Source organism: Durio zibethinus, chromosome 6 (genome assembly GCF_047325235.1).
Source record: "Durio zibethinus cultivar Kanyao isolate XHJ-2024 chromosome 6, ASM4732523v1, whole genome shotgun sequence".
Taxonomy (NCBI): domain Eukaryota; kingdom Viridiplantae; phylum Streptophyta; class Magnoliopsida; order Malvales; family Malvaceae; genus Durio; species Durio zibethinus.
This window is the reverse complement of record NC_143167.1, coordinates 19,592,373-19,605,793: the sequence shown is the minus strand read 5'-3', so window position 1 is coordinate 19,605,793 and position 13,421 is coordinate 19,592,373. Positions and strand designations below refer to the sequence as shown.

The following is a 13,421-nucleotide window of genomic DNA, read 5'->3' as shown; positions in this document are numbered from 1 at the left end:
TAATATGAAAAAAAAAATAGGTCTATTGACTCTAATTTTAATAAACTTAAAACATATATGCATTTAAAAATAAAGAAAATGTAATAATGAATAAAAAACTTAAAGAAAGTTTTATCATTAATGTTAGATTAACATGTAATATAGGCAAGAAGTCCAATGTTAATAGGCTTGGCTTCAGAATTGGCTAAGGTTGTCTTTAGAATGGTTTGCACAAAGCTTATAAACCAAGCCCAAATCAAAGGTCTAAAAGTCTTGAGCCCCCTATTCAAGTGTAGGTTAACAACCATTTTTTTTTTATCTTTTTACGATAACAATGTAGTTTTGGTTAACCTATAAAATACCTAAAAGTTTCCCTTCCTTTAATTTCTATCATTCCCTTTCTCTCTTTAAATTACCCCTCTCTAACTTTCTCAAAACAAAATAGCAACCTCTAAGAAACCCAAAATTTGACAATCGATCATCACACTAGCCACTATTGGCTGTCGCTCACCAGTGTTGATTTGTTCTCGAAATTTACCCCAAAATTCTTTTTTTGCTTTTAAACACTTCTAATAAATTAGATGCAAAATTAAAAATTAAAATTTGGGCTACCTCTAAAGTAGTGCTAGTTGTAGTCAAGCTTGACTAATTCTAAACGTTCATGTAATTTTTAAATTGATCACACCCTTCTTTATAGAAGCATCCATCCACTTGACCTTATTTTTTTCCTCATATTCTCTTTTTATACTTCTAAATTAGTAGGTGTGTACATCTTCATAACAAAATTCATCTTTTCTTTTCTTTGTTAGACTTAAATCAAGAGACTTTGATTGCATCTTCAAATTAGCCTTATCATTAACTGATTTCATATCCTTTATCTTGTGTTTCTTCCTTACTAGACTTAGTCAAATTAGCTTTGGTTTTAGCCCTAAAGCTTCTCTCTTAATCAACTTTGCATTCTTATTCAAACCATTTTTAACAACACCAAGGTTGCCATTTTTAAAACAATCTCTTTATCTTAGAACCTCATAATCAACTCTTCATTATAAACATCAATTAAGGACCTTAATGTTGCTGAAAATGGCCTCCTTAAAATAATAGGGATTTCCTTATCATTACTATGTCAAGAACCATAAAATCAATTAGGAAGGCATACTAGTCAACTTTCACTAAAAAATTCTCCACCATTCTTGTAAGATGCTTAATTGATTGATCAACCAATTGCAAATAAGGTCTTGAAGGCTCAAGTCTCCATTCCCAAGTTCCCTAAAAATAGACAAAGGCGTTAGATTAATACTTACAGCAAGATCACATAAAACTTTATCAAAGAAAGACTACCAATTGAATAAGGAATAGAAAAACATATTGGATCGTTAAGCTTTTATGGCAAATTTCTTTGAAACATGATGCTACACTCATTAGTAAGTGTAACTTTGTCCAATTCAGTAAGTAACTCATCAAGGTAGGCTTTTTGACCTGTTTAGTAAGAATGACTATTGGCCTATATGGATTGGACATCCTTGGAGTAAGCTTCAGTTGATTTTTATTTTTCTTAACCTTGTTTTGAATTTCAAATTCTTTCAACCTAGCCTCCTTATCAACAACCTTTTCAACCACTTCAATAGTTACCTTGTCCTTCACTAATGGCTCTTGTTTAATAGATTTTCTTTTCACCATGGCATTATGAACCATCTCATCATCCAAAAGATACTTCTTTGTCAAATCTATTTCTATGGGATCTTCTTCTAAAACCACACATTCTTTTTCAAGCTACTATTTATAGAGGTCCTCCTCAATATCCATTACCTCTTCTTTAACAAGCTTAGCAAAACTAGGCATTATCTCTATAATTGGCTCTTTCATATCAAACTCATTATCAAATTCATCATCCTCTTGAGTGAAGATGGAATTACATTGTTTCTTACCTAACCTCATTGGATTTTTTTTGGTAGTGCTATGTAAGATTCTTTGGGGTCAATTTGTGAAGGTACTAGCAACTTGACCCATTTTTACTTCAAGGTTTTGATAAGGGCTTCTTGGTTTTGCAAGATTTAAGTGAACATCTATTCCAAATAGGCTTCTTTTCTTAAGGTGAAAGAGGTGGATGGTATTGGATTGATGGTTGATGGAAGTCAAAATGGTTCATTAATTTAAAATTAAAGTTTGAAAGTTACCCTTGATTATTTCCTTAAAAAACTTTAAGGTGATTTCTCCAACCTTAGTTATAGGTGTTAGTGTATGGATAAAATTATTGCTTGTGTCAAGTAACATACTAGACAAGTTTTACTTTAATTAGGCACCTATCTTACAAATGGTTCCCCTTTACATGTATCATAAAAGGTAAAAGGATTTTGGATGGTATTAACATGGTTAAGGGTAGGGATGTTTCTTAAAGAATCAAATTTTTTAGCCAAGGTAGCAACTTGGAAAGTAAGGGCAATTAAAGCATAAAGTTCATATACCTAAGCTATTTTCTTAAAAATTAAGCTCTCGTTGGATGATTGGTAGTTGTTCAGTGCCATTTCTTCTCTCAAATCATTAGCCCCTTTTATGGACTTATTAAAGTTCCCTTAATAGCAACATCTATGGTGGTTTTTGCATGCCCTATTAGCCCATTGTAGAAAATTTAGACTTTCAACCATTTGGGCAAACCATGATAGGGGCATTTCCTTAATAACTCTTTGTATCCCTCATATACATCATAAAAGTATTCGACTTTTGACCTCAAACTATTAGAATGAGGTGATGTCATTTCTTTCTTAGTGATTTTGGCCAAAAGAAAAAATCTAGCAAGAAACTTTTGAACAAGATTGTCCCATGTAGTGATAGAGCCCAATGAAAGATAAGCCAACTAGCTCTTTGCCTTATCCTTAAGAAAAAAAAAAAGTCAATGTAATTAAATCATCAATAATACCATTACGTTTAAAAGTATCACAAATCTATAAGAAATTAGACAAGTGAGCATTAGGGTCATCATTAGGCAACCCCCTAAATTGAACAAATATTTGTATCATCTGAATTATAAATGGCTTTATTTCAAATTTATTAGCTAGAATGGCAGGCTTCCTAATACTAGGTTGAAAGCCATCTATCTAATTGTAGGACAACAGAGTTTCTAAATGTTCTTTGATTCTCTTGTTCTTCGGCCATGGGTTGATTAAGAGCCCCTTGCTTTACCCTTTTTTAATCTTTTTAAAAATTTTCTCAATTTTCTTATCTAAGGGCAATAAACTAGAATTCTTAACACTATGCATGCAACACAGCAAGACTCTAACAAATTAAAACAAGAAAAATAAACTCTAAACTACTAAAAAATGATTAGTATCAATATTGAATCAGCTACACCCATCCTTGTCAACTAATGCAAAATTTTGAAATTGTCTCACTTTTAGTTATATTTAGAGAAATCAAACATAATGCAAATAACTAATTAACTACTTAAACTAATCAAAATAGAAGCTAATGAAACTAATGCAGTTAACCTTAAAACATGCAAGAATAGTAAACTAAAATTAAAAAAAAAATACCCAATCTAATGCAAATGTCAACTTAATTATGCTAACTATAAGCTTTATTTAAAATTAATAATCTAAATTAATGAATAACTAGTACAACAATCTAAATGAATAATTAAACATGCAAAGATGATTATTAGTTTAAGAACCAAAATAAATTAACTGATTTAGACTGAAACATGATGCAACTTAACTTGTTTAACCAAATCACATGCAAATTTAACTAACTATCCAACAAAAACTTAAATAACTTAAATTAAACTTAAATAGTAGCAAACAAAATTCAAATTAAACCAATTAACCTTAAGAACATGCAATTACTAAGAATCAATCTTAAACTTAACTCAATTAAGCTAAATTGAACTTTAGAACCTTAAATAGAAACTCATTAGCCTTAATAGCATGCAAACTAACCAAATTAAGATGAATTAAGCTTAAAAACAACCAATTAAATTAAAATCAAACTTAATATAAACTTAATTGCATGAAACAGAGTTAAACTTAACCAATCTAAACCTTAAATAGCAAATTAATGCAAGAACAATAAGTAAAGAGCATGGATTGCATGAATTCAACATAAATGTAAGTTGAAAATGCAAATTAAACTAGAAAAGAACAAGAACAAAATTTAAGAAAGCTATTGAATTGAATTGAAACAAAACCAAACTTAAATTAAGCTTGAAAACAACTTAAAGAAAGATTAATAACATGAAAACTAAAGAAAACTTAGAAGAAAAGAACTAAAGAAAGCTTAAGAATATAATAGGTTGATTTGTCATCCCTAGCCTTAAACCAAAAAAGAACTTAGAAGAACAAGAAAAAAATTTTAAAAAAAAAAACCTTAGAAAGCTATACGATGGTATTTCACCCCAACTATGCTTTTTTCAAAATCTAAGGCTAGTTATTTATAGAAAATGATTTCAAATAACCCTAGACTAATGGTCAATAGACTTGATCTTGGTCTCTTAAAAATATATGGTTTGGTCGTGCTTGATATCTTGCATGAGAGATTCTTTTTGGAATGGATCTTTAATGATAAGCTAACTCATCTTCAAATGAATGCATGTAGATTGAATCTTGACTTTTTTTAGTGTTGACTTATCTTCAATCTTGTTGACTTGGCTTCTCCTTTTATGCTGATGTGGCACTTTAAGAAAATAAAAGAATGTAAGAAATCAATTTCTTGAGAAAAGGAATGGTTCGACTAACCTACTTGAACAAATAAGAGGTACGGTTTGATTGTCCCTCTAGTGGAAACTTTGATGCATGTAGTTTTGGATACTTCTTGAAGAGTTTCTCTTTTAAGAATGCAAGAAAGAGCGACGGCTAAGGCTTTTCAAGACTAAATAATAAATTCTAACTTATTTGAAACCTCAGGCAACCTTATAGAATCAAATTTACTAGTTGAAATAAGTCTTGTTCTTCGTGGAGACTTCTTGGAGTTGGCCTTTGAATTAAACTTTTCTTGGAGAATAAAAAAGTAAAACTTTAACTTTTAATCTCCTATTGTGTTGCCCTTCTTAAAAGTGTCTTTTATCTACATGTAAATCCTATCCTAGGTAGAAATACCAATTCAAACTAGGATTTCCTAATCAATGTAGAAAAACCTTCTCCAAGTATGATAACAAAGTACATTCCTAATCAAGGTAGGAATTCCAAGTCAAGATAAAATTTCCTAGTCAAAATGAGAAAACCAATTTAAAATATGAAAACCTTCTTGAACTTGTAATACCAAAGGCGGTTTGGACTTGTCCAAATGAGGATAAAATTACCAAGTTATCATGCCATATAAGCCTTTAAATCATCTCTCTTGGTCAATGAGAAAAGACTTGCTGCCATGTCATCTATTGTAATCTCATGCACTATGCACTATATAACTTACCATGGACTTGCATTCAACTTGAAGTTACACTTGTATCCCTTATAATGGGTGAATACCCCTTTCATAATTCTTGCATGAATTTTCTAAATTTTTATCAAGATTGAACAATTCTTAATCCAATAGGTATGTCAACACTAGTTTTGCATAAATTCATCATTTTATCTTTAAAATTTCCAAAAATCATCAAGAACATATCAAAAACCATCCAAGATTCATCAAAGATACAAATAATTTATCAAGATTGATTAAGAACTTCCAATATTCTCCAAAATTCGTCAAGATTCAATTTTGCTTCCAAGATTTCCTACAAAATAGTAAATTAAGCACATTATGAGTAAAAAGATCATTATTTAGCTAAGAACTAAGCAAAATTTACTTATTAAAGCACTAAAAATAACTTTATTTTATAGAGATATCAATAATTAGAATTAAAAACCTTAAATTACCGCTTATATAAATTGAAATCTTAGATTGCATAAACATAAAATCAAAAGAAATTGCATATACTTAATGCAAATTGCAATGAACTTAAATAAAAAGTGTATTTAAAGTGCAATAAAAATAAATTGAAACTTAAATTTGCAAAAAAAAAACTTAAAAATTGAATTTAAAGAAAACTTTTAAAATGAACTTTGAAAAGTAAATATGCATTGAAATTAAAGAATAAGAACAAAGTAAATAGATTGGTTTGTCACTCCAATCCCTAAATTAACTAAAGAAAGCCTAAAAGAACATAAAGAACTTAAAAAGATAAAAGATCAAGAATAAAAAAGCAAGTAACTAGTGGTTGGTTTGTCACCTTGACCAAATACAAATACTAGAATTAAGAATTGAATTTCTTTTCCTAAAGCCTAAAGCCAGCCTATTTATATAAAAAGAATCCCCAAAAGAGGTGTGGCAACCTTGGTTTTATGATGTGGTAAACTTTTTTGGTTGGATCTTGAAACGGTTCTTGAATAGGAGAAGTCTTCTCAAAGTGAATCTTGATTTGATTGAAGTGAATCCTTTTAAAAGAAAACATCTAGACTGAATCTTAGTTTAGAAAAGTTAAGCAACTATTGTCTTGTGTTTTCTTGATGAGTTGTACTTCACATGAAGAGGAAAAGATAGTGTGATTTGTACTTCTCAAGTAGAAGAGTGGATGTGCAATTTTGAACTTCTTTATAGGAAGAAGAAACTGTTGTAACTTAAGCTTTCTTGATAAACTTCTAGAAGCTACTCTAGTTTGGTACGTTATAATTTCTCTCTTAGAAACTTCTTAGATGATTCAAAGTCTTGAGATAATAACTTTTCTATTTTTAAATCCTTTATGTCAACTCTAGAACTCTTTTCTTCTTTTGAATTTCATGCAAATTCCTGCTATATATTAGAGTAAAGGAATGCCAAGTCAAAGTAGGAATTCCTCTTTTGACAAGGAATCAATAGTGATTTTGACTTTTGTCATTTAAATAGATTTTAAATTTTTTTTGCCACTAATCACTGCACATCAGCATCCAAGTAATTTCTTTTGGCCAATGGGATTTAACTTCTTGCCATGTCACTCCACAATGATCCCATGCTGTGTGCTTACATAGAACACTATGAACTTGCACTATTATCTTGAAATTCTAATTTGACTCTGAACTTTACATTAAGATTCAACACATTCTTGAACCTTAGGTGTGGCATAGCAAATTTTGAACCAATTTAGCACTTTCATTCCAAGATTCATTAAGAACTTGCCAAGAATCCATGAAGATTGCTCTTAATGTATCAAGAACTTATCAAGATTGATTGAGATTCTTCAAGATTCATTAAGATTTACCAAGATTCAATTTTTTCTTTAAGATTTCCTACAAAAAGACAAATTAAGCAAATTTAGGGTAAAAAGTACTTTTTTTACCAACAATAAAGAAAAATTCATGCATTTAAGTACTGAAAATAACTTTATTTTATAGAGTTATTGCACCCCTAAACTTGAATTTTTACTTGTCGTCAAGAAAAACATAACCTTGTTAGGATTAAAAAAAAAACATGCTAGAAATCATCATATTAACTTCCAATATCAAATTCTCATAAGTTCCTAAAAAATTGCATAATTAGCATAACTTAAAGAAAATCATAAACATTGATTAAGCACAAAAATCATTCAAGAATAAGCTTCCATTTAATTGGAATTTTTATGTGTGTATAGTTTATCTCATCTCAATGCAAGAAATTCAGTTGAGATTTCGCAAACATGAAATGAAACATAGAATCTCAAACATTGGCAAAAAAAAAAAAAGAATCTCAAAGCATGATCAAATTTCATAAGTTTGTTTTTCACATATTCTTTCCACTAATGTAGATTTACACATTTAACCAAATATCAATAAGTCTTTATTAAGCTTGTAATGTAAGGCTAATGCTAAGATAAGATAAAGGAAAATTTATGATTCAATGCCCTTAAATATGTATTACTTAAGACATCTTTCAAGGAAAACATGCACCCCAAAATTAAAATCTTCTTTCTTTTTTCATAACTTTCTTTCTTTTATTTCTTTAAACATTTTTCAAACAAATTTTCATTTTTGAACTTTCTTTTTAAATTTTTGAATTCTATTCTTCAAACATATTTTCTTTTATCGATTTTAAACATAATTAAAAAAAAATTCTACTTTTTTTTCTTCTTCAAATTATTTTCAAACTTTCATTTCTTTTCAAGCTCCACTGTACTTTCCAATGTAACATAGCTCCTACATTTAACTTTGAATGATCCATATGCACATAGGTTAAGGTAAAAAGATAGAGAAAATAAATTCAAAGGGCTAGGCTTAAACATATAGGTGAAAAACAAAAGAAAAAAAATATTTATAAGGTTTAAATGGAGTGATTAAGGATAAATATATCTAGGTTTGGCTTGAAAGGCTCAAACAATCTAAAGATTGCCTAAAATATCTCCCTAGTTAAATGTAGTATAGGATTTCACTTGAAGAGATGATGAAACAAATTCTAAAAATATGATCACAACTTCAAAGATCAATGTCATTCCATATTCACCTAAGCTTTCACTAAAAATCATGCAAATAAATAATTAGGACTAAGTGCTTAAAAAGTGAAAATATCACAATTAAAAATAAACTAACCCAAGAAATCATCTCATGCTTTCACTACATTCATTTTTTTAAAAAAACTATAGTCAAAGTCAATTATGTTCTTACCACTGGATTATAAGAAAATAATTAAAGGAAACATATCAATGACTCTAAGCAAAACATTTAAAAGCATAAAAGCAAAAAATTCAAAAAATTTTGAAAAAGTTTTATACAAATTTTCTCCTACTAAACTTAAACTTAGATGGCACATTTGTCTTCAATGTGTAAAAAATAAAGAAAATAAACACATAAGGAAAAGAGAAACTTCCCTGTCCAAAAACCAAATAAAGCTTTAAAGAACTCCAAAAATTGAATATTATAGCTCCAGATTTCCTAGCTTTTTAGCTTCTAACTTCCTCAAGTTCCTTTAACTTCTTCCTACCTAAAAAATAAAACAAAAATAAGGCATCAGCTAGTCAACAGAAAAACAGAAAAACTTACTTAAAACAATAAAAACTAAAAATTAAAACTTGGGTTGCCTCTTAAAAAGTGCTAAGTTGTAGTAAATAGCTCGATTATTTCCAAAACTTCAACCATTTAAATTTACCACATCTTTTTTGTAACAGCATTCATGTATTTCATAACTTTCTTTTTCATCACATTTTCCTTAGAATGGTGCTCTAAAACAATGGGTGTGCACATCTTCACAAACCAAATTTCTTTTTTTTTCCTAGTTGAAATGATGTAAGGTTGCTTGGATTGCTTTTTCAATTGGCTAGTCCATCCTTATTCATGATTTCGATTTCTTCTTGTGCTTCTTCATAGTTGGACTTATAAGTTGGCTTAGGTTTCAACTTTACAAACTCATCCTTAACCAACTTTAAATCCCTATTCTTCTTCTTAATAACTTCTTTAAAAACATCCTCTTTGAAAAATCAAGACTACCTAACTTAAAACTATCTCTTGATCCTAAAACCTTATGATAAGCCCTGCATAACATCAATCCACTACAAGAAAACAAGTTTTCAACAACAAAAAATTACTAACAAAAAATTTTCATCGCTAAAAATGGTCATTATCAATGGATTTTTAAAATATTATCAATAGATTTTTGTGAATTGGATGTCTATCTGTACCGAGCAATTACATTGGTAATTTCATTTATAACAACAAAATATTATAGATGGAAATAAATTCCATCAGTGATTTCATCGCTAATGGTTCGTGCCATAAGAATTGGAATGGCACCAATATTATCGACAAAATTTCATCATTAATTCCATTAATAATGTTGCTAATTTTGACGAATATTCTATTAGATATTTTTATATTTTCAATTGGTTTAAAATTAAAAAAATTAATTTTACTTTGAATTTTGAAATTCCCCTTATTCTTTTTCTCTTTCCTAGACACTCTTTTGTCAAAAGCTAGGGGTGAGAAAAAAAATAAAAAAATAAAAAATTGACTCAAAACTATAGTGTTTAGTTCAAGTTTCAAATCAGTTAGTGTTTTTATTCGATTTAGATTATATTTGGATATTAAATGTATATATTAGGTTCGAACCGAATTTTAAATAAAAAAAAAACTGAACCAAACTCTATATTTTTATTAACTTATATATATTTTAATTTTTATAAAATAAAATAGTTATTTTATATTTAAATATATTTAAACGTATTAAAAATTATATTAAAATATTATATTAAAAATCATATTAAAATAATATATTAAAAATAAAAAATAAATTTAAAAAACTAATGAATTAATGCAATTTGATTTGGATTGAATTAATTTTAAAAAAATAACGACTTAAATTTAAACTAAATTTTAAAAATTCATAATATTATTCGTTATCAAAATAAATCCACTTAAATCCGATTCCATCCTAATTGAAACATTATCACCTCTACCCAAGTTTAGCCCACACCCCCTATATCGCTTTCTCTCCCTTTAGCACGATCCATCCTCCCACCTGTATTAGATTGGCGTTTTAACCCTTTCTTGTCGCTGACACCACCATATTTTTCTCATTTATATATATTTTTCTCTTTCTTTTCTTTTTTTTTTATGCTTCATTCTCAACGTAATTTGGTTTATTAAACTTCCCTTCAATGAAACCCCAAACCCACAATTCGCAACCCATCCTCTACAAAACCCTAACCCCAAATTCCCTCCTTTCTTATGAGCCAAATCTATTGATTATAACTTGGACTTAAAAGTACAGGATCATTCTTTATATTTTGGATTGCTATTTTAATTTTGTTGCTTGTATGGCCCGCCGGCCAGTGTTCAAAAAGTGTTATTGTTATTATAGGAAAGAGTGCGAGAGCTGCTGACGCTAACATTTTCGAGATTCTAAAAATGCAGCTATTATGGTATATTCAGCATAAAAAAAAGAAGCGATCGTATTGTATGGGGCATTTTATTATGAAAATAGAAACAGATTTTCCTCTTTAAATTTCTTCTCTCTTTCTCTCTCTAGTTCTTCTTTTTCTTCTTCATTCTCAATCCTCTGTTTTATGCTTCTATGCTGTCAATTTCTAGTAATAATATTAGTGTTGCTTCATTGGTTTAGAGCTTCGATCTTGACCATGGATGAATGGGTGAAGACTAGATTCTAGTTTGATGATACTTTGCTACAAAAACTGATGGAGCGCTTTGAATCCAAGTTGGAACAGTTGCGTAAAGATATTCAATTTGACTTTAAAAGTATTGTTTCAACATAACCAAATATCTGCTAGATTACACAATATTAGTGAAATGGTTGGTGATAATGAGGTGATTACGGAAGAGAATCAACAAGCTAAATAGGACACTTTAATGGTTCACTAATTCTTCCCAAACTAAACTCTGGAAACTTTCCTTTTATCTTTAATGAGGCTAAGGTTGATAAATTAGACAGTGAAATAGTTATAGGACTTGTTAAATACTCAATTATTAGTTCCAAGAATGTGCAGTCTTTTGTTGTTAGGAGTACATTTAAGTTTATTGGGATTGTTGATGCTTTGGAGAAAAATTGACTCATAAAAGCTTAATAGGAGCCCTTCGATAATATTTGTGATTGAAAATCGGTTTGTTGTTCTCTACGATGCATATAGGTTTAGGCCGTTAGTATAGGAAAGAGGAGAAATGGTGTTTGTAACTTGTGTTGTTGTTATTGTCTCTATTTACTTTTATGATTTTCAAAGGACATAAAACAAAGGATGTTGGTCGAATTGTGGGGTTAGAAGTTCTCCGAAATATCAATGAACCTACATTTGCCTCTTTAGCATATGGGTTTGAGGAGAACAACAAAAACATCGTTTTGTTTGATCATGGATGTGGTAAGCATTTGGGTGGTGGAGACTTAGATAAAAGAATTGTTGATTAGCTTGTTGACAATTTTAAGGGTGTCCACCTTATTATGGCTGAATAGGTTGAAGATATATTTGAAAAGATGCTTGGACAGATACTTGTTATCGAACAAATTGGGCCTCAAGGCAAGGCTATGAACGAGATATACCTTACTATCACTCTTGATTATAAAACTATCGATGTGCTTATAATTGCTTATAAAAAAGAATGAACCAGCATTGAAGACCTCATATAGAATACCTTGACATGGTTATTAAGGTGCCTGTTAATATTTTCAAAAGGATAATTAATGAAGATGCTGCCAAACCTGATTTGAATTACACTGGCTTAGATGGAGAAATTGGTTGCATGGTGAATGGTACAAGGTTAGCAAAGCTGCAATGGATATGATTAAATTGCATGGGGAAACTCCAGCCAATTCTCTAGATGTAAGGGAAAATGCTTCTGAAGACCAGATGGTTGAGACATTTAAAGGGGAAATGCTTCTAAAGACCAGATGGATGAGACATTTAAAATTTTGATTTCTGATGGCAAAGTGAAGGCAATTGTGGTGAACATGTGTGAAGTAATAATGAAATGTGACATAATTGCACGTGGGATCGTTAAGTTTGCCGAACAAGTTTCCTTAAAAGTTCCTTTGATGGCTTGTTTTGAAGGAACCGATGTTTATCAAGGGAAGAAAAATTTGAAGGAAAGTCGAATGACACTCATAACAGTAGAAAAATTGGATGGTGCTGCAATTCCAATCGATATCTTACTTGGAAGCTTTTGGATGTGACAGCTTTGTTACTTGGTCTAGAAACTCTAAGTGGTGTTACGACCAAAATCGTTATGAGTAACACTGCATTTCCAACCTCTAAATTAGAAGTGTTTTCAACAATTGTGGAGGGTTAGGCAAGTGTTGATATTGATGTACTCCAAGTTCGAAGACAGTTTGTTAAGGATAACAGTTCTCTTAATAGCTTTGTTTGTGTTCTAGAAATTGAAGTCAAAATTGACATTGATGTTTTAGTGCATCGAGAGTTCAAGAGTTCAAGAGAAATAACATGGTTGGTTTGGATCAGTTTATTCCCAAGAATGCTACTCAATAATGAGAAAGAAATTGTTGCCCACCCAATTCTTACCGTAAAGTTTTTTGTTTTTCCCGTTCTCAGTGTTGCTATTTAAAGCAAGATTGCATCTAATCTTCCTAAATTTTTTGAAGTTCTAAAGTGTTTGGCTAAGTTTCCTTCTAGGGCTATTTGTACCATTGAAGAATTGGGAGAGAACATTGTTGTTAGTGCTAAAGAACTCTACCTTGACTACTGTCTCAATGATTTACAAAAAGATTTTAGAAGTGGCAATCAAATCATTCCAGCTGAAGTCACTGCTACTTTCGTATATGCTTGTCACCCAAGTGTGGAGAAATTTGTTCACCTAGTAATGCTAATAGAGATTGAGCTTACTGATTCTGTTACCATCTTCTAATAGTCCCTTGTTAGAAATGATGAGTTTTCATCTCATAAAAAATTGTCATTGTGAAAATTCTGAACTTAAATGTAGGTTCCTAAAGTCTTAATGAAGAAGCTAGGCAATGACACTCCAATAGCTTCCATTTTTACCATTAGAGGGAAGAATTTATTTTTAAAAAATTTAACT

At 29.9% G+C, this 13,421-nt stretch overlaps 1 protein-coding gene across 1 annotated transcript in view; it reads left to right on the top strand.

Moving 5' to 3' along the window:
- Positions 1–11,799, top strand: part of LOC111284351 (uncharacterized) — a 49,835-nt gene extending 38,036 nt beyond the window's left edge. Inside the window, exon 3 of the mRNA XM_089761573.1 lies at positions 11,618–11,799. Within this exon, the coding sequence (XP_089617699.1) occupies positions 11,618–11,799 (182 nt within the window). The remainder of the gene's footprint in view (positions 1–11,617) is intronic.
- The last annotated feature ends 1,622 nt before the right edge of the window (positions 11,800–13,421 follow it).